At 44.5% G+C, this 22,619-nt stretch overlaps 1 protein-coding gene across 1 annotated transcript in view; it reads left to right on the forward strand.

Annotated features, from left to right (window-relative positions):
* LOC147904619 (translocon at the outer membrane of chloroplasts 64-like) overlaps positions 1-22,619 on the forward strand; it is a 46,992-nt gene that overhangs the window by 15,863 nt on the left and 8,510 nt on the right. Inside the window, exons 4-7 of the mRNA XM_087387603.1 lie at positions 4,436-4,561; positions 5,047-5,229; positions 5,341-5,491; positions 5,646-5,814. Of these exons, the coding sequence (XP_087243729.1) occupies positions 4,436-4,561; positions 5,047-5,229; positions 5,341-5,491; positions 5,646-5,814 (629 nt within the window). The remainder of the gene's footprint in view (positions 1-4,435; positions 4,562-5,046; positions 5,230-5,340; positions 5,492-5,645; positions 5,815-22,619) is intronic.

Here is a 22,619-nt window from a genome sequence, read left to right on the forward strand (position 1 = left end):
CTCAAGAGGGAGCCAACATAACAAAACCCTAGGGCTAACTGTCATAACTGGACTAAGTGTCCTAATTGACCTAGGTGGTACATTTACTAGTTGTACCAATAGTCATAATTGACTATAACTAGGCCTACAAGGCACATACCAAGGAATAAGTGGCACCTATGGATAGCCCATAAGATCTTTGACTGTAGAGACTAGTTGCGGGGTAGGGGGGGAATCCTTACAAGATTTTACAGCCTCATCAATTATTGCTTGCTTACCAAGCCCTTCTAGAATGTGAAGTCAAGTCTTTACTTCTGCCAGTTCCAATCGCAGCTCTCTCACTGTTTGCTGTAGCTTAAAAAGTCTGATCCTGCTGCCCAAGGATGCATATGGAGAGGGTGTCATGGCTGCAACTGTAGAGTACCGAGTCCTGATGGAGGTTGAAGGAGTTGAGGGGGACTTGGAGGAGAGGACAGGCCAATCCATAATTGGTTGTCTGTAGAACCCCTTAGCTGAACCCGGGTTGATAGATAGAGAGAGAGAGAGAGAGAGAGAGAGAGAGAGAGTATTAACGTCTTCGAAAGGCCTCACGGGCCTATGGGGAAAATTGCAGTAAGAAAGGAACACATGCTCATACAAGCCACAAACGGCTCTCTAAGACCCTTTGCTGAGTAATATGCCATTCTAGACTAAAATCAGAAGCACAAAAAAATCATTTAAACTCCAAGTCCAAATCCAAAACTAAGGAATACTAGCTAGACTTAGGAGTCAGAAGACATATCCAAGTGCCATGGTGGCTCTCTTGTGAGTTGCAAAAATGTCTCGTATCTGAGTCAGTGTGGTCGTCTCACCCGTGGTGGAGGGCGTGGTCTCCGAGCTCTCTGTATCCGATGGACCATATCAATGGTAACACCTTTGGTCGGACGGTCTCCTCCCAGTAGTGTTGTAATGGGCTGGACCTCCATCGTGCGTGCTTTGGTCCGTCGCTGCATTGTGGGTGGCTCCAGCGTCTCTGGCTCATCATCCGGTCTCACTGGTCCGTATTACCCTCATGTCGATCTCCTCTTGCTCTATCCGGACATATCCAAGAATAGACTTGAATGTGTAGAAGTCTGTGACGTGTCGCTAAGCTCGACCCACATCAATTTCCTACTGAGCAGCTTAGTTTTGCTCTGTGATATGACGCAGAAGGGGCATCTCATCTCCATGAGAGAAAGAAAGAAAGAAAGAAAGTTTATTAAAGTCTTCGGAAGACCGATAGGTCTATGAGACTGTGAAAAACTAGATACAATGAGCTATGGTAGTGGAGCTACTAAACGAGCATCCACACCAATGCAGAATGTAGAAAATGCAAAATGGCAGTACTAATTCCTAAGTACAACATAGTCATATCTCGACTATATATATCAATCTCAGCATCATTGTCGACATCATAATCATCATCATCATCAGCAAGACATCAGAATGGATGAGGCTGTGGAAGTGGAGGCATGAGGTCAGCAATAGAGCGCTGTCGCTCCCCCAAGGGTGCAATCCTGGTATGTCTCCTGGTCGTAGCTCTGCGTCTAACCAGGGCCACTGTAGTCTGTGACCACCGTTGCTCGGGCTCTGACCCTAAACAAGGAGGGGATGTCCCCAAGTATGATCTGTGACTTAACCCTCTGTCTGAGCTGTCGGGTCACGGTCATGTCGAGGTCTCGCCTCGTGGGGGTCTATGTGATTTGGCTGAAAGAATTTCCTGCTAGAGCTCTGAGAGGTATCAGTCGAGGAAGAAGTCTGCTCCTGTCTGCGTGCTCGGAGTATCCTATTGTGGTGTCCGAGCTGTTGAGACTGACATCTCCAGGGCGCACCCTAGCTCCCATGCAGTAGGGCCAGAGGGGGTAGATTGGCCGACCAGCCCCCACGCAGCAGGGCCAGAGGGGGTAGACTGGCCGACCAGCTCCCACGCAGCAGGGGGCCAGAGGGGGTAGACTGGCCGACCAGCCCCTGGCCTTCCCTATATAAGGGCCCTCCCCCTTCCTCATTTTACTCACTCATTCCAGCAGCTCCTCAAGGCTCCAGTCATTGCCTGCTCTTGGCCGTCCCTACCTGAGCCCCTCAGCTGCCCTGTTGGCTGCCCACGCTCCCTCTGCAGATCCCTCCTCTTTCCCAGGCTCCTGCCTCCTCGCTCCAGGCTTCTTCAGTCTCCTTGTTCCCAAGTTCCTGCCTCTTCGCTCCAGGCTCCTTCAGCCTCCTCATTCCCAGGCTCTTGCCTCCTCGGTTCAAGCTCTTCTAGCCTCCTCACTCCCAGGCTCCTGCCTCCTCGCTTCAGGCTCCTCCATCCTCCGTGCTCTCAGGCTGCAGCCTCCTTGTGCCCCTTTCCTCTGCTTCAGTTCAGCCCCTCAGCTCCTGTTTCTCATCCTGTTCAGGACACTTTGTATTTCAGTTGCTGCCCTGGTTTATGGGCTGAGTTACAGCAGATCTGTTTGTGGCACATCTTGTTGTCTCTAGTGTTCTCTGTGTGGTTCTGTAGCTTCAGTTTGTTTGCATCTTCCGCTGCCACTTTTAATATGAGCACCTCATGAATGAAACCAGCCAAACATTGTTGGTCTGGGAACGGGCCAAAACCCCATAACTATCTCTAAAGAGGCAGTAGAAATGCCCTCGGATCTCATAGTAAACAGGACACCTGAAGATGAAATGCTCCTCTGTCTCAACCTCCTGCATGTCACCAGTGTGCATATGCACCTCTCCTTGGGTAACCGCTTTACTCTGCCGCTCTCGATACGAAGTCTGTGTGAGGAGACCTGGAACTGCCCAAGAGAGATCCTCAGCGAGTGGGGTAGGTGAATCTGCATGTATCTTGGTGGATCAATGAAATACGTAAGAAGTGATCTCTGTAGAAGCCTAGCTTCATACAGAGAGAGAGAGAGAGAGAGAGAGAGAGAGAGAGAGAGAGAGATGTAGTAACGTTTGCGGGAGGCCACGGGCCTATGAGACAAAATGCCAAACCAAAATGTAACTCATACAAGCCACTAAGGGCTGAATTAAAGGGCTCACTAAGGCCCTTGCTGAAAGCTAAAGTGCCAAGCTATTGAACAAAATAATAGAGTAGCGAAATATCAGAAGAGTATTAGGTGCTTAGAAGCTAACGCTCCTCTTACATGCTCAGGTTTCATATATTCAGGTAACTTGGTGGCTCTTTGATGAGATGTGAGGAGCTCTCGTATCTGTGTCTGTCGAGCTGTCTCTCTCGATCTTTGTATCTGATGGGCAACGTGTTAGAAGGTCACTGCCCCACTCTTGAGCCCCCGATTTGAGGGGACAAGGGGGCAGAAGACCATAGGGGGTAGGGGAAGAAGAAAAGGCAGAACACCTACTTGGCTTGGAACCTGCTCATCAGGAAGTTGAAGGTGCGGCATCCTAGGGGCCTGGAGCAGCGTACGGGCGGCATTGGGGACTGCAGCAGCAGCCCATGTGCTGGGCACATGGGCCCTTATATAGGCCTGGCCCGAGCCGGCCAGATCAGCCAGGAAAGGCTGACCCAGCCTGGTCGGTATGTGCCCTTATACAGGCCTGGCCCGAGCCGGCCAGATCAGCCAGGAAAGGCTGACCCAGCCTGGTCGGTTGGGGGCCCTGAAGGTTGGTGCCTAGATCAGGGAGCCGACTCCTTGGTCGGCCACTTTGAGGGGGCCTAGACCCTCCTATAAAAAGCCCCCATTCCCCCCTCATTCCTCATCACCTCAAAGACAGCCTTGCACACAGGCAAGCGTGCAGAGGGAGCGGAATAGGGTCAGCAATTGACAGCATCACGGAGCTGTTTGTACACAATAATCCTTGAGCTTTTGGTTGCCCACTTTTTGTGGAGGAATATATCTGAGTTTCTGTCCTATCTCTTTCTCCGTCTCTCTGAGTGTTGTATGAGCTAGATTAGGAGTGAGGTGCGAGTGATTCTATCCTCTATTTCCAACACAACATCGAGGGTGATGTCTCGTCTTTGGCGGTCACCTCTAAGGAGGGCTGAAATAGACCAGACCTTGATCGTGTGTGCTTTGGTCCCTCTCCATGTTGCATGTGGAGTGCGTGTCTCTCGTCTGGCGGCAACATGGCGGGGAATCCCACTGCTAATCCATGATGCTCTCATCTCATCAAGCTCCTCTCCCTCAGCCTCACTGGCAGCTGACTCAGATGCATAGAAATCTGTAACAAGTGTTTGTGTTCTGTCGATCCTGGTGACCTCTGGCATCAATCCCTCAATTGAACTCAGAGCACTGCGTGATAAACCTTTTAACGTTCTTATGATTGTGATGTGGATAAAATTTGTTAACCTTTTCTTTTTCTTGATGGACAACTCACGTTTTTCCTGACATTGCTGGTGCCTAGGGACCATTATATTATTTAAGCATTCCAAATCATGTGATGTCTGCTCTCCTGTACTTTCCTGAATATATGAATTGTTTCCATCTTTAATGTACAGGCACAGATACATGTGGCAGTATAAGAATACCCGCTTCTTATTGTGGTATCTTAGGGTTTCGTCCCTCATATGGAGCTGTATCAACTACTGGTGTTGTGCCAATGTCGCAGAGTTTGGACACCGTAGGTATGCTATTATTCCATTTGCAAATATTTTCTCTCCTCTTTTTATGTTAGGATTGAAACAAAGAGGTATTGCTGAAATTAGATTGTGCATGCGTCTCAATTCTAGTGGTTTTGGAAGTTTCAGGAGATTCTTTCTAAATGAGAAGTTTGTACTGTAGGCCCCTGTGGAGTGTAAACTTTGTGTGAGAGCTAAATTTGCATTCCTCTTCAGAGTTACCATATTCTCTTCATCGTAGCTATTATCGTCACTGAGAAGTTGTAAAAGGGAAGGGGGGGGGGTTTAAGTCCAAGTGAGTAAACATTTTTGTTCTGTTTGCTCCTGTTGAGAAGTTAGGTAGGGTTCTTATCTGTCATCCAGAATTTTTACATGAGCGGAACTTAATAATCTTGTCCTGAGGAATGAAAGACTTTAAGGAAATGGAAATCTCAATGAATGGATCTCATTTGCGGACATTTTGTCATCTCATGATGGTTATTGTTTTGCAGGTTGGTTTGCTAAAGATGCAACTGTATTGCATACTGTTGGCCATGTTCTATTACAGCAGCCGTATGCTCAAATGAACCAGCCAAGGCGTGTCCTCATTGCTGATGATTGTTTCAAGCTTTCCTCAGTCTCTGCGGATGGACATGTGTCTGTGGCCATCAAGTCCATTGAGAAAACGTTTGGAAGTGCGTGATGAAGCGTATTGGGTAGTGAGCTTTGTTTTAATTCTGGCTTTGTTGTCTCTTATTGTTCACATTCACTTTTTGAAGTGTCCCTTTTGTAATTTTCTGAATCAGGGCCAGCAATAGTTCGGTTAAAACTGGGAGAGTTCATTGCATCTAAGATTCCTAGTCTTGAAATCTTTCAGACAGAGAGGGAGAATGGAAAGGTGGATCCTAGTATTTCTGCATTAAACTCTCTCAGGAATGCTATGCGGCTACTTCAACGGTCTTTTTCCAGCTCTATATCCTCATTGATACAGCGCCTTTTTTGAATGGATGCCACTATTGATAAGTCATCAGGATTTTAGTAAAGTAGGTATTTTTTTGAAGTAAAACATCGTGTGATGCTACTTATTTGTTTGGCTCTTTGAAAATTCCAGACATGAATTCAAGACAAACCACGAGGACTGGATCAGTAATGTCAAGCCTGACTTGGGTCCAGGAATTTCTGAACGAGTAAGGGCAGCCTTGCAAACGAATTCAGAGCTTGTGGAAAAGTCTCTGAAAGTCAGGGAAGAGGCTCGTGATGCTTTGAATCAGCTCCTGATGGTATGAGACATGATTAATAAAATACAAGTTTTGAAACGTGGATCACTCTTCTGCAGTCACTTTTGTGGTGAAAAGCTCTTTATATTTTTTGATTGTCAATCAGCTCTTATACTTAATTGGTCTTGAGGGTTCAGATTTTGAGGGTTCAAAACAGGATATTTATGTGTGTTTTCATTGATTGCTGCTAAGAGTATCCTGCCAAGGTTTAATTTTAGGATATAAATATGGTAAAGTTAAATTTTTTTCATGTCATAACAATAGACAATCTATCAATACAACATTTTATACCGTTGGCTAGGTCAAAGGGTGCCAGCCCTGACTCTTTATTCTTGGAGAATAGTTAGTTATATGGGCTGCACAGGTGTGGGTGTCATGGGACTGCATCAGTCATGAAGGCAGACATGGTCCTGATGGACGCCATGACCATTTAGTCAGGCTACAAATATCCTCACAATGAGTATGTCCTAATATTTATCGTTACTCTCAAGTTTACCTTAATTTTAATGTTTTTCAAAGAGAATGCAAAGTTTAAATCACTTTGTCAAAGATGATCTCAAAGCACATAGAGCCAACTTTTATGTGTTTGAATGGAAGCTGGAAACAAAATTTTGAACAGAAATAAATCAAGAAGTTTGATTCGGGAATTATGTATTCATAGGGAGAGGTGAACATATATCACGCAAAGGAACTATGGAGAGGCTAATATGTATCTCATTGGCATGCAAAGGAACTACGGCTGTCCTTGCTTTGAGCTCCCACTAGCCCGTTGCGCTGTCCCTTCTCCCTGCCTTCCTCCGTGCCATCCCCTCCTTGCCACTCTGAAACCGGCCTCTAATCACTCAGAGGACAGTGGAACTAAACCTTTAATCACTTCAGCACTTATTTACAGCTCACAAAGGACTGGTTTTTCTCAGTTTTGGAGGACTTTCCGGCGATGAAACTTCTCCAAAACCTTCTCAATGCATTCCTCTTTGAAGCACGATTCTTTTGAGCCCAAGAACTCCCACTTCTTCGCGATAGAAGTGCTTCTTTTCGCATTTTTCAGTGGAATTCTTGCTGGTCGGCTCTTGTAAATGCTCTTTCTTCATGCCTTTGCACTCCTCTTTGGCTGAGAATGCAATTGGGCATTGGCTACTATGTCCTCTTGGCGATTGAGGACTTGGTTCGAGTTTTCAGGGCTTGGTGAGTTGTGATTTTGCTACTGCAATTTCTTTTTGCCATAAGCTATTGGTTGGCCTCGTGTGCCGCCTCTTTCTTGGCTCACAGGTGCCCAGGCAGTGCTACATGAGTCATTCTTTGGTTGGGTACTTTCCTGATTTTATTTTGGAGCTTTGAAAAGTTTTGTGAATGCCATCTGGAAACCACTCAAAGAGAGTGCAGCTGGGGTGCAGTGTGATTGCATCTGGACAGCCAATGGAATTGCACTCAGAAAAGAGAATGCCTTTGGGTTGAGCCGATGGGTTAAGTGCACTTATGTGATGGTGTTCTATGCTTGAAAGCCTTGCGAAGGCTTAGTGAATTGGGGCTGCGTGCTCAGTTGCAGGGAAGGTCTCCCAGATGCAACTTGTAATCATTTCACTGTGAAATATAAAGAAATACCGAAAGGGGCGCCACGGTGTTTGGGGCCAATCGGGTGCACTTGTCTATGTCTGTTGAGCAGGGGCATTCTAGCCTCCATCCCTTTTTCAGTGGTTTTGTTTGTGAACAAATGGGTAAATGCCAAATGGTGATCATGCAATGGTTAATGGTTGTGATATACGTCGGACCACTCGAAATTCAACAGAAAGCTGTAGCTTTGCAAGAGGGCATAGGTTTGCTCCCAATGGGGCATAAGGCCTAGGAGGCGGTAGAAGAAAAAAGGTCCAGAAAAAGCCACTTTTGCAAATTTGACCAGCAAAAGAAGTGCTCAGCTCTGCCCGTTCTACCAAACGCACGGAGGGAAAAGCATATCACTACGAGGGGGAGGCAGAGGGGAAGCCATCGGGCCAAACGGAAGTCGAGGAATCCAAACGGGTGAGGAGTTATGAAGAAAAACGGAATTCAGCTGAAGGAGGCTGAAAAACCAGTCCAAAATCTCAACAAAGGCAGAAGATGAGAGAGAAAACCACACATGTGAAGTTTAGAAAACCCAGGAAGGTCCAGGAATGGCAAAGGAGCATGTAGAAGGCAGAGCCACCTGGAACTCTAGGGGGGCCACTGAAGGTACATGGTTTTCTAGGGGGCCCATTAAAAATGCCACATCATCATTTCCCAACAACCACTCTTTTAATTCCTTGGAATGCCTTTGGGCCTAGGGATTAATTACGCTTATGTTCTAGGCACCATGCCGCGTTTAATTACACATTATTAAGCCCACGCTTGGACTTTTAAAACCAAAGTTGTCACGGTCTTGTAGTACATTAAAGTACTTAGAATTTCACGCCCGTGTGACATACCCCTCTCTTGAAACAGCAAACCACAGTTTGCTGCCTCAAAACACAGGAGCGAGCATGAAATATAGCATAAAAGAGTATACAAGAAAGCCGCAGCTATAGTATATAGAGACAGTGAAAATATGGCTAGGAGAGGCATGCATCCATCCATATATACTGCTCAAAATCTATGTGATCCTGGGCGATCAATAGTCAAGATGCATCAATATCATGAAGTCTCACAGCAGAGATACTGTCAGCTCAGTATCTCGGATGAAACATACAGTGTCATCAAGCGACCTCATGAAATCACAGTGAGCCCGTCTGTATTGAGGGAGTGGAGGTGCTACTTTATAGATGAAGCGCCGTCTGTACCTAAGCAAACTATGTTACTAACATCAAGCTCGCTCTGCTGAACTACCTGTAGGAGCCCGGACCGCAGTCGGCTCTAATTGGAAAGCATCAAGGTAAAGCTGCAATATCCCAGGTGAATCTGCCAGTTCACCTTCCTCCATCCATTTCGCATCAAGTGATGGGTAATTTTAAAATTTTACCAAGTAGCGACGGATAACTTTACCCTTGAGCTTTCTATCTCTGTGTGCCAGAATCTGCTCTGGGACCAGAAGTTCATCCTGTTCTTCCACTTCAGGCTGCACCTCATCAGGTACATCCTCGGGAATATCTCCACGATATTGCATTAATAAGCTCACATGAAAGGCATTATGTATCTTCCAATGCAGAGGCAACTTCAGCTTGTAAGCTACCTCGTTTATCTTTTCAGAAACCTGGAAAGGACCATAGTAACGCATGTTCAGCTTTGTGTATAACCTTTCCTTGCCTTTCTTATTTTTCAGCCTTGCCTTCTGAAAACGTAGCAAAACCCAATCACCTTCTGTGAATACCAATTCCCTGCGGTGCTTATCTGCTGCTCTTTTCTGCTTGTCTTGACTTCTTTGCAAGGCATATTTGATCTTCTTGTAAGCCTCTTCAAGGCTTTCCACAAAACGATCAGCTTCGAAGATTTTCTCTTTTGTATGCAAAATGGGAGGTATCTTCCTGGCACCTTCCACTATTTCAAAAGGTGCTTTACCTGTGGATGTGTGCACCGTATTATTGTAAGCATATTCCAGCAAAGGCAAATAATTCTCCCATTTGCTTTTGTGGTCTGAGACATAGCATTTAAACATATCTAAGATGGTAGAGTTTTCCTGCTCCGATTGTCCATCAGACTGAGGGTGAAAAGATGACGAAAAATTCAGCGTAGTGCCCATATTTTCAAACAGTCCTCCAAAAGAGGCTGGTCATCCTCGGATCTCTATCACTGATTATGGATTCAGGCATCCCATGATACTTGAAGACATGCTGCAAAAACAATTTGGCCATTTGATCTGCTGTAATTTTCTTTCTTACTGGCACAAAGTGGGCTTGTTTGCTAAACCTGCAAATTATTGTCCACAATCCATCATTGTTAGAATTATAGATATAATTCAGCAGTGACCAATGTAATATAATAAGCTACTTAGGGGCACTTTTCCCTCTTTTAGAGGTTTTTCCCCCTAACTGCAGTTAGTTCACTAACTATGGTTAGTGACTACTAAGGTTTTGTCACTAGGACAAAACCTTATCCTTTGTACTCTTTTCATTCTATTGAATTGCATCTACGTCTTCAGCTTCCAAGCTTCCTACTCTCTCACTCCCTCTTGCTCTCACTCACTCCCTCTCCTTCATTTGGTATCAGAGCGGGTTCAAGTCCCTCGGGCTCCCTGCTCCCTGTGTGGCACCCCTAAGCCTCACGTTGTCAGCCTGCTCCAACCTGTCCGTACAGTCCGTACGACTGTACGGAATCCTGACGTACGTCGGCCGTACAGATCTGCTCGCCGTACAGTTTCGCCTGCCGTACAGCTCCGGTACAGCCTACGTACTGCTTCCGTACAAGTCGACGTACCACGTCCGTACGTTTCGGAAAAGGCGTCCGTACATCTCCGTACAGGCGTCCGTGCATCTCCATACAGGCGTCCGTGCATCTCCGTACACTGACCGTACAACGTTGTACAGGGTGTCGTGTTTGTCGCAGGAGCATCGGTACACTCCACCGTACTGCCGTACACACTGACCGTACAGTTCATACAGTCTGTCCTTGCAGATCTGCACCAGTCGCTGTCAGCCTCCGGTGTTCTTTGATAGGCTCATTCTTCAGAAAACTACAGTGTGGTGCAGTTGTTTTGGAGTAAATTTGGTGCATTTTGTAGATTGCAGACATTGCAATCATTGTGCAAGTTTGGAGCTATATCAAGAGCAAAATTGCAGATCTAGTCTGAAATTTGGGGCTTTTGTTCAGAAATTGCAGATTTGGGGCTTTTTTGTAATTTTGCCCCTTTCTGGCTGCAATTTCTAGCCACAAATTGGGGCTTTTGTGTTGGGAGAGCATTTTTTGGAGTATTCAGTACATACTGCCTTTCTTGGAGTGTTTGGAACACTTTTGGCAGATTTTGGAGAGTGTTTTATGCTTGGACAGATTTCTGACAGCTCAAGTGCAGAAATCTAAGTTGCATATACAGCCCGTGCTTGGCTGTGTTTTTGGGAGTTGTGCATTTTATTCCCAGTAAGGGAATTCAGCTTTGTATCTGCTTCAATCTCTTTCTCAGATATGGCCCATCAAAATCAGAATGAGTTCCAATTCGGTGGTCTTTCACAGGAAGACAAATTGGATGGTACCAACTACTCCCTCTGGAGTTTCATGGTACGTAATATTCTGATTTCTCGCAATTTATGGGATTATGTCAATGGGGATGAAATCCGACCAGCAGATATTACACCTGCTACCCCTCCTCAGCAAGGAGGTGGAAGAGGTCGTGCACAGGGTGCAGCTGCAGGACAAGTTGGTGCAGTTACAGTCAATACTCCAGAACAAAAGAGATGGGATTCACGAGATGCCTTAGCCTTGTCATGCATCTCTCTTTCAGTGAAAAGATCAATCATTCCGCATATCCGGTCGTGTAAGACCTCCAGGGCAGCGTGGGATATTTTGGAAAGCATGTATGCAGCACGGAATGATGCCAGAGTATCTTTCTTAAAAAGAGAGTTGAGCAATACACATATGGAGGAGGGTGACTCCATGTCAGTCCACCTCACAAAGCTACAGGATCTCAGAGAGCAGTTGTTAAACATAGATGAAATTATTCCTGATTCAGAGATGATTACAACCACTCTGAATTCTCTTCCTGAGTCTTATCTCAGCTTTCACACTTCGCTGAATTTATCATTGAGGGGGGGTGCAAATCCTCTCTCTTTTCATGAGTTGATAGGACTTCTGCTTCAGGAAGAGCAGACCAGGAAAAATTTGGCTTCACGTGCAGGTGAACAAGCCATGCTCTCAAAATTGAAATAAAAAACAAAGGGACAGGCAAAGACAACAGCAAATCAGCCTTTCAGTGGGTCAGGACAGCCTTCACAAAAGGCTAAAAGTGATGCAGGTAAGCCCAAAAAGAAGGGTTTTTGTCACTACTGCAAAAAGCCAGGTCATCACATAGCAGAATGCAGGAAAAGGATTGCAAAAGAAAAGAAAAACAGCTCAGGAATGGCTGTTTGAGATTCAGCCCCTTGTGCATCTGACAGTGGGGATGCTGCAGCCAACTTTGTTGGTCAAGATTATGCCTTTTTATCTTGCATTTCTGATTCTAGGTTAGCTGTTCCAGATGCTCGGGATAGTACAGCCTCTTGCAGTGATGATACATATGCATTTTTGACTTGCAGCTTTGACTCTTCTACAGATGCATCTGCTTTCAGTGTTGATGAAACACTGAACACATGGTATTTTGACTGGTATTTTGACAGCGGTGCATCCAAGCACATCACTTCGAGGAAGTGTCTTTTTACTTCCTTGCATCCACCTCCTGTTGGTAAGAAAGTCACTTGTGCCAACAACTCCTCATATTCAGTACGTGGCACAGGAGAAGTTGAGCTCACTGCAATTGATGGCTCAATTTTCAGACTTTCTGATGTCTTATATGTGCCTGGCATAACCAAAAATCTCCTTTCAGTGTCCACTCTTAACAGAGGGGGATTTCAGGTCATCTTTGAGGATGACAAATGTGCTGTCCGAGACAGGGAAGCTAACTATGCCTTAATGTTATCTGGTACTCTGCTGCGTGGGCTTTTTCAGCTTGATATTTTTGAGAAAAGAGCAGCTCATGCTTTAGCAATTTCTACCCCTACAGTTGCCATGCAAAATGCAGAATTATGGCATGCCAGATATGGCCACATGCATTACAACAGCTTAATGACACTTCAGAAATTTTCAATGGTTGATGCATTGCCACCTCTTGAGATACCTCCTCCACATGCCTGTGAAGGGTGCATTTTAGGTAAAATGCATAGATTTCCCTTCAAGAAGGATGGTTCAGTTAAAGCTGTTCGCAAATTGCAGCTTATACACAGTGATGTCTGTGGTCCCATGAGGACTCCGTCATTGGGTGGTCATCTCTACTTTGTCACATTTATTGATGACTACTCCAATTTTACTTGGGTTTATGGGCTGAAAAAGAAATCTGAAGTGTTCACAGTGTTTAAACACTTTTCAGCCATGGTTGAAAATGAAACCGGGCTCAAGATACAGACATTACGCACGGATAGAGGTGGGGAATACCTATCTGCAGAATTTGATGCTTTCCTCAAACAAAAGGGTATTGTGCATCAGCTCACAGTCAGGCTGACCCCTCAGCAAAATGGCAAAGCTGAGAGGAAAAATAGAACCCTCATGGAGATGGACAGATGTATGCTGAAAAGCAAACACATGCCTCATAAATTCTGGTTAGAGGGTTTGATGTGTGCCAATTACATTTTGAACAGGGCTCCCACTAAGGCTTTAAAAACAAAAACTCCTTTTGAGGTTTGGAATGACAGGAAGCCTTCAGTGGATCACTTCCGAGTCTTTGGATGCCTTGCCTATGCACATGTGCCAGTTGAATTTAGGCACAAATTGTCAGATAAAGCCATCAAATGCATATTTGTTGGATACAGTGCAGAAAGCAAGGGGTATCGTCTCTACAATCCTGCTACACGCAAAATCATTGTAAGTAGAGATGTGATATTTTCTGAAAATTCAGCTCACACTCAGGCTGATTTTCAAATGCCTTCATCTTCAGAGGATGTCTTTCAAGGGTTGCTACCCATTGCTTTGGGTTCCCCTGTTGATTTTTCTGATCCAAATCAGAATTTACAGCAACCTTTAAATGCTTCACTTCCGCCACAGGATGTCTTGCCTCCTCCACAGGCAGTGGAACAAGTGGTACAGCAAGAAATTGCAGACATACATGCAGCAAAAACAGTCCCAAACTGGCTGTTACAAACTCTCAGGGAGAGTAAACTTGATGCTCCGTTACCTGGCAGGACTCGCAGTGCAGCAAGGCACATGGAAGGTGCTAATTCAGTGGAATCAGCATATGCAGGTACTCTCCTTGATGAGGAGGAGCCTGCCACATTTGAAGAAGCAAAAGGTAATGTGCATTGGATGAATGCCATGCACGATGAGTTGCATTCCATTGCAAAAAATCAGACTTGGGATGTTGTGGACTTGCCACAGGGTAAACATGCTATTGGCACACGATGGGTATTTAAAGTCAAACGGAAGCCAGATGGCTCCATTGACAGATATAAAGCCAGGCTGGTTGCTAAAGGCTATGCTCAGAAAAAGGGCATAGATTATGAGGAGACTTTTGCTCCTACATCCCGGATGACCACCATCCGATCAGTAATTGCAATGGCTGCACATTTTGAGTGGAATGTTCATCAGTTGGACATAAAAACAGCCTTCTTGAATGGGGACTTGCTGGAAGAGGTGTATGTCAAACCACCTCCGGGCTTTGAAATTACAGCAAATGCACTTCAAGTATGCAAGCTTAATAAAGCTTTATATGGGCTGAAACAGGCCCCTCGTGCATGGTATGCCAAAATACATGCCTTTTTGACCAGCAAGGGGCTGCACAATAGTCCTACTGAGAGCACCCTCTACATCAAGATGGATGGGGGGGAAATCTTAGTCATCCTTCTTTATGTTGATGACTTACTGCTCACAGGGTCCAATGAAGAAAAAATTGCAGATTTCAAAGCTGATTTGCAGACCAACTTTGACATGTCAGATTTGGGGCTGCTTCACTTTTATTTGGGGATCCAGTTCTCTCATGAGAGACGTGGCACTGTTATGTCTCAGTCCAAGTATGTTCAGAAACTCTTGGACAGATTTAACATGCAAGAGTGTAAGCCCATATCTACTCCTATGGAACCGGGGCTGAAACTCACAATGCATGATGCAGGAGAATCAGTTGATGCCACACTTTACAGTCAAGCTGTTGGATGCCTCATATATCTCTGCAATACTAGGCCTGATATTCAGTTTGCAGTATCTCAGGTGAGCAGGTACATGCACAGCCCCAAAACTATGCATTGGCAGGCAGTTAAGCGCATCTTCCGTTATTTGCAGGGCACCAAGTCTTTTGGCTTACTATTTCCCAGGGGGGGTGACTTGCAGATGCATGCCTACAGTGATTCAGATTGGGCTGGTGATTATGACACTAGGCAGTCCACTAGTGGCAATTGTTTCTTTTTGGGAAAATCTTGCATTTCATGGCTGAGCAAGAAACAATCTACAGTGGCTACCTCATCATGTGAAGCTGAGTACAGGGCAGCTTTCACAGCAACAGTTGAATGTGTCTGGCTGAGACGTTTATTTGCTGATCTTCATCTGTCTTTGGAGGGTCCTTCTCCAATTCTCACTGATAGTCAGAGTGCCATTGCAGTGGCAAAGAATCCAGTGTTTCATGCTCGCACGAAGCACATTGAGGTTCACTATCACTACGTCAGAGAGAAGTTGCATGCAGGAGAGATCAGTATGATCTTTGTGTCCACACATGACAACGTTGCAGATATTTTCACCAAAGCACTACCACGTGAGAAGTTTGAGGCATTTCGCAGTGCCCTGAACTTATATCCGTTTGGTGATTGATCAGCCTTGTACATGACATTGGCACTGCAGGGGGGTGTTAGAATTATAGATATAATTCAGCAGTGACCAATGTAATATAATAAGCTACTTAGGGGCACTTTTCCCTCTTTTAGAGGTTTTTCCCCCTAACTGCAGTTAGTTCACTAACTATGGTTAGTGACTACTAAGGTTTTGTCACTAGGACAAAACCTTATCCTTTGTACTCTTTTCATTCTATTGAATTGCAACTACGTCTTCAGCTTCCAAGCTTCCTACTCTCTCACTCCCTCTTGCTCTCACTCACTCCCTCTCCTTCAATCATGTCCAGTAGGAGTACGTGGAAGATCAAACACAAAATCCATAGCTATGCTTTGCCATGGTCTATCCGGAATTGGCAAAGGGTGTAACAACCCAGGTGCCTTCTGCCTGTCAAACTTTACTTTCTGACAAACCATGCATGTTCTCACATATTCTTCCACATCTTTCCTCAAAGATGGCCAATGAAAGTATCGCTCCACTGCTGTAATTGTTGTTGTAATTCCCCTATGTCCTGCATATGGAGGAGCATGACTTTCCATTATGACTTTCTGTCGCATCTGATCAGTGACACAAAGTCGTCCATGCATCAAAATGAAACCCTCTTTCAACATATAGTGATCATGCCTTTGACCATCAGAAAGCTGTTCATAAATAGTTGAAAAATCAGCATCATTAACATACTGATCTTTCATCACATCTAACACATTGTTGTAAGCAATGCTCACTGCTGAAACACTGGGTTTCTTGCAGACTGCTTCAGGCTGTGGTTTCCTGGAAAGTGCATCAGCCACGACATTTTTGTTACCTCGTCACATGTACAATTTGAAAATGAAACATTGAGAGGAAGTTAGCCCATCTCATGTGCTTTTCAGATAATTTTCTCTGCGTGAGAAAATATCTAAGTGACTGATGATCAGTTTGCACATAAAAATCAGCTCCAAGAAGGTAATGTTTCCATGTGGTCAAAGCATGTATCACTGTTAACATTTCCTTCTCGTATGTCTGCAAGTACAATTCAGCATCTTTTAGAACTCTACTCTCATATGCAACCACTCTGCCATCCTGCATCAAAGTGCCTCCTATGCTGTTCCCACATGCATAACAAGTTATAGCGAAGGGTTTTGCAAGATCTGGCAAGATAATAACGGGTTCAAAACACAATTTTTGCTTCAGCTCTTCAAAAGCTGCATTTTCCTTTGGTCCCCACCGAAACGGTACAGCTTTCTTTTGTAAAGCATGCAAGGGAGAAGCAATTTCTGCAAAGTACTTTATAAACCTCCGATAGTATGAACACAACCCAAGAAAGCTTCTGACTTCATGCAGATTTTTCAAAATTGGCCAACTCCTTATGGCCTCAACTTTTGCAAGATCCATCTTGACTCCATCCTTTGACACTATATGACCGAGAAAATGAATCTGACACTATATGACCGAGAAAATGAATCTCATGCATAAAGAACTCACTTTTCTTGGTGTTTATTAATAGCTTGTGTCTTTTCAACTCTTGAAACACAATAGTGAGGTGTTTCCTGTGCTCCTGCTCATTTTTAGAGAACACAATGATGTCATCGAAGAAAGTGCTCACAAACTTTCTGTGTGCTCTAAAAATTCTGTCCATCATTCTATTGAAAGTGGCAGGTGCATTAGTCAAACCAAAAGGCATCACAAGGAACTCATATAAGCCAAATGAAGTGCGGAAGGTAGTCTTGTAGACATCTTCAGGCCGTATCCTTATCTGATGGTATCCACTTTTAAGGTCAATACGATTGAACATTGAGGAGCCTTCCAACCGATCCAATATATCATCAATGCGTGGAATTGGAAAACGGTTCTTAATTGTGACTTTATTCAAAGCCCTATAATCAATACACATTCTCCAACTGCCATCCTCCTTTTGCACAAGCAACACAGGCGAACAGTAAGGAGAATTACTTGGCTGTATTAATTCCTTTTCCAAGAGTTCCTTCACTTGTGACATTATCTCTTCCTGTTGTGCCTTACTGACACGATAGGGAGGTATATTAGGCGGTGAGCTTCCTGGAATTATATCAATTTGATGATCCTCGGGCCTCTTGGGAGGTAATTCTTGAGGAAGTGCATCTGAGAAACAATCCTGAAAATCTGAAATAAAAGCAGCCCTTTCTCTATCTAAAGCAGAAAGAGTAGAGCCTTCTTGAACTGGTTGGCTGTCCTCTTTGACAAAAATCAAGTACGCTGAAATATGACGCTTTATTACATTGGAAATACAAGAAGCTGAAACTACAGGGATGGACTTCCCTTTCAACTTTACATCAAGTACATGATTTTTGCCTCTATGAGTTAAAGAAATCTTCTTGTTTCTCATCTGCACATCAGCCCCCACCCTGTACATCCAAGGCATCCCAAGCAAAGCATCACACTCTGGCAAAGGCATAATGTAGAAGTCCTCTGCATCCTGATATCCCTGGATATGCATCCTCAACTTTCCAATGATAGGAGTGACAGGTGTGTTGAGTTCAAGGTTGGCCATATCACACATGCCGGATGGCCCCATTTCCTCAGGCTCGATGCCAAGCCGCCATATCAGGAGTTATGAAATTTGCCTTTGCCCCAGAATCAAAGAAAAACAAACAATTCTGATTTCTGATTTTTCCCCATGCTCTGCACATCTCAGTCTTTTTCATTTCCTCTTCATCATGTGCATGTGGCAAACTCCCAATCACATCTGGAAGAAGTCCTGCAGAAGGTTTAGGCTTTTTGCCCTTCCGATCAGCCTGTTTATCACCATTCTTATCATCATCTGACCTGTCTCTTTTCTTGAATGGGCAATCATAAGAGCGGTGTCCCTCTCCTTTGCATATAAAACATTTGTTTTGCTCCATGAGTGACTTTTTCTCTTCATCAGATAACTTGGTACGGGGCTGTTTATTAGGCTGTCCACGCCTTTGACCAGCTTTGAATTGGGCTTTTCCTCCCTTTTGAAACGGTCGTTTGCCATAATTTTTATTTTCAGATTTGATGTCCTTATCCTGGTGTTTGGCAGCCCGTTTGTTGTCTTCTTTCTTGCTGTCCATAAAGCCCAAATTCTTCTCCTGCATCCATGCATATGCTGTCCTTGCATTCTCAATTAATTGAGTCTTAGAACCCACCTTGGTTTTGATGCAATAATCACGTAACTCACTAGGCAATCCACAACAGTACCTCTCTATTTGCTCTTTCAAAAAAACATGCCTGTAAGAGCTCAATGGCAGCAAAACATCCCAAAACCTCTGGGTGTAATCATCAAGATTCTTGCAAAGTTTGTATGACAAGTCATGCCAGTGTGAAAGTACTTCAACTTCAAAAGTTGGAGTAAGCCAAGTAGAAGAGAACACTTGCTTAAATTCCAGCCAAGTAGTAGGTGCATCTCCATGAAGCATAAGGTTGGTGTACCACTTAAGTGCATTGCCTTTCAAAAATGTGGCAACCTTCCTCATCTTGGATGCTTCTGTAAACAAACCCCCAAGAAATGCAGCATCAAACTGTTGAAGGAATGTGAGGGCTTTGTACCTGTCCTGTACTCCATTATATGTATCAAACTTGACATGAGAACCACCATCCTTAAATTCTTTATATACATTTGATATTGGCTGTCCCAAAGATGGCTGTATATTTGCAGCATTCCCTTCACTAGGGAGAGCCATGCTTGGCTGAACATTAGGCATGGGAGCATATGCTGTGGCTTGCATGCCTGGCTGCATTCCCACATTGTCATACATGGCTTGTTTTCTATGCCCAATTGGCGGTGAAATCAACATAGCATCAAAGATAGAATCTATACCAAAATATTCAGGTTGTTGCCTCAAATATGGCTGAGGTGGTTGAGCCACATTTATGGACTGCACATTATTATTTTGAGGAGTAGAAATACCCAAACCAAGGCCTTGTGCTGGCTGCTCATACTGTTGCACTTGATGTACTTTTTGTACCTCTTTCTCAAGTGCTCTTTTGGGCGATTCCTCTCTCTTGGAAGTCACTTTTTGAGTCATTTTTGATGGCTGTCCCTCATGGGAAATTGATGCATGAGTGTGCGGTCCGCCATGAGAAGCTGATGCATGTGTGTACTCACTCTTTCCGTGCTTGTGCTTTCTTGATTTCTTCTTCTTCTTGGCATTTGTTTGCACAATCTGAGCCAAATTTTGAGCCAGCTGAGTCAAAGCAGTCACTGCACTTGCAAGCTGTGCATTCAACATAGTAGCATCATCTGACTCACTGCTAGAACTAGTATCACCGTTGAGCTCAGTTGTAGCTTCATGTGTGGCCTGCTCAAAAGGCATTTGTTGTGCTCCCTGCAGCTGTACACTAGCTGGATCATTAAGGCTTTCCTGCCTTCTCCTTTGAGGAGTTGTGGAGCTCTCTTGCTCATGGGTACTTACCATGTTTATGGTTGTAATATTCAGCTGTCAAAAAGTGCAGCAAAGATATCCTTCCACCAAACTACTGAGGCCCACCTCTTGAGAAAGAGTGTGTGGTGTCCCGGCAATGGAACCAATGAAACCGGCCTCTAATCACTCAGAGGGCAGTGGAACTAAACCTTTAATCACTTCAGCACTTATTTACAGCTCACAAAGCATATATCACAACCATTAACCATTGCATGATCACCATTTGGCATTTACCCATTTGTTCACAAACAAAACCACTGAAAAAGGGATGGAGGCTAGAATGCCCTTGCTCAACAGACATAGACAAGTGCACCCGATTGGCCCCAAACACCGTGGCGCCCCTTTCGGTATTTCTTTATATTTCACAGTGAAATGATTACAAGTTGCATCTGGGAGACCTTCCCTGCAACTGAGCATGCAGCCCCAATTCACTAAGCCTTCGCAAGGCTTTCAAGCATAGAACACCATCACATAAGTGCACTTAACCCATCGGCTCAACCCAAAGGCATTCTCTTTTCCGAGTGCAATTCCATTGGCTGTCCAGATGCAATCACACTGCACCCCAGCTGCATTCTCTTTGAGTGGTTTCCAGATGGCATTCACAAAGCTTTTCAAAGCTCCAAAATAAAATCAGCAAAGTACCCAACCAAAGAATGACTCATGTAGCACTGCCTGGGCACCTGTGAGCCAAGAAAGAGGCGGCACACGAGGCCAACCAATAGCTTATGGCAAAAAGAAATTGCAGTAGCAAAATCACAACTCACCAAGCCTTGAAAACTCAAACCAAGTCCTCAATCGCCAAGAGGACATAGTAGCCAATGCCCAATCGCATTCTCAGCCAAAGAGGAGTGCAAAGGCATGAAGAAAGAGCATTTACAAGAGCCGACCAGCAAGAATTCCACTGAAAAATGCGAAAAGAAGCACTTCTGTCGCGAAGAAGTGGGAGTTTTTGGGCTCAAAAGAAGCGTGCTTCAGAGAGGAATGCATTGAGAAGGTTTTGGAGAAGTTTCATCGCCGGAAAGTCCTCCAAAACTGAGAAAAACCAGTCAATTAGCGCGTCGGACCACTCGAAATTCAACAGAAAGCTGTAGCTTTGCAAGAGGAGAGGCCCAGGAGGTAGAAGAAAAAAGGTCCAGAAAAAGCCACTTTTGCAAATTCGACCAGCAAAAGAAGTGCTCAGCTCTCCCCGTTCTACCAAATGCACGGAGGGAAAAGCATATCACTACGAAGGGGAGGCAGAGGGGAAGCCATCGGGCCAAACGGAAGTTGAGGAATCCAAACGGAAGTTGAGGAATCCAAACGGGTGAGGAGTTATGAAGAAAAACGGAATTCAGCTGAAGGAGGCTGAAAAACCAGTCCAAAATCTCAACAAAGGGAGAAGATGAGAGAGAAAACCACACATGTGAAGTTTAGAAGGCCCAGGAAGGTCCAAGAATGGCAAAGGAGCATGTAGAAGGCACTAGAGCCACCTGGAACTCTAGGGGGGCCACTGAAGGTACATGGCCCTCTAGGGGGCCCATTAAAAATGCCACATCATCATTTCCCAACAACCACTCTTTTAATTCCTTGGAATGCCTTTGGGCCTAGGGATTAATTACGCTTATGTGCTAGGCATCATGCCGCGTTTAATTACACATTATTAAGCCCACGCGTGGACTTTTAAAACCAAAGTTGTCACGGTCTTGTAGTACATTAAAGTACTTAGAATTTCACGCCCCCGTGACACACTCTCTGCTCCCCTACTGCCTCACAAGGTGCCGTGCCTCCCCAATCTCAGTGTCTCACAACACATCGCAGCTGTCCTAGACTTTCTTCTAGGTGATTTGTTCATAACTCTAGGAGACTCTTTATTTCAACAAAGCATTGGTATTCCGATTGGTGTTGGAATATGGAAGAAAGAACTAGAACTAGAAACTAGAAATGAGATGACAAGACTGAAAAATAAGAAATACCTTGAGAAGAGTGTAGACAAGACACAAGCTAGACTGATAGATTACAATGATGTGACCCATTGAATATATGGGCCAAAGTACAAGACATAAAGCAAGAGTGCTTATGGGATAATTGTAGAAGTGCCACATGGCACACACTCAAGACATAAAGACTAGACTTAGACTTAGACTTAGACAAATGTAGACCAGGAAATAGTACTTAGTGTGCACTTATCTCCAACACCCTCCTTAAGTGGACACTAGGAGTAAGACAAAGACAAGACTAGAAGACAGACTTGATAGACTGAGAGATAGAAAACATGATAGACAAATGATCCTGAGATACCCCTCCTCAAGTGATATCCTCATATGGGTCCACAAGGGTAAGGACTAGATGGATCTAAAACACAATCAGATTGATAGACAAATAGACAGACAGACAAGACTAGATAGACAGAAGACTGACTATAGACAAATAGAAAGACCAAGACACTAGAACCCCTTGACCTACATCATCGGTGGTCAAGGTGGTAGACAAAACATAGAAGTAATCAGAAAGCCCACTTCTCATCATGTGAGGAAGGAACAGTAGGATCAGCTGATGGATATGTTGCAGCAACATGGGCTGAGGTAGTTGCGGGAACTGATGTAGAGGTTTTGGAGTAGCAGTCCTTCTCCCGGTGATTATCATGGCCACAAATGGTGCATGGATGAGCCTTGAAACAGTCCTTCTCCACATGATTAGTTTTGCCACAATGGGTGCAAGGCTTTCTTACCTTAGAACTTCCTTTCTTTGCTAAAAATGCAGTGTCAGTTACCTTTCGTTGTTGAGTTCTTTCTTCCTCTTGGAGAGCATTGATGATACCCTCAAGAGAAGGATTATTATGATACTTGAAGGTAGTGACAAGAGTATCATAGGAGTTAGGTAAGCTTTTGAGAAGCACAGCAATAGCAATATCTTCGGAGATGGGAGACTTGACTGACGCAAGCTGAACCATAAGACTGCGAAGATAATTGACATGAGAGGCTATAGTAGCTCCTT

Source organism: Dipteris shenzhenensis, chromosome 2 (assembly GCF_047967505.1).
Source record: "Dipteris shenzhenensis isolate YYH24624 ecotype China chromosome 2, Dip_SZ_1.0, whole genome shotgun sequence".
NCBI classification, from domain to species: domain Eukaryota; kingdom Viridiplantae; phylum Streptophyta; class Polypodiopsida; order Gleicheniales; family Dipteridaceae; genus Dipteris; species Dipteris shenzhenensis.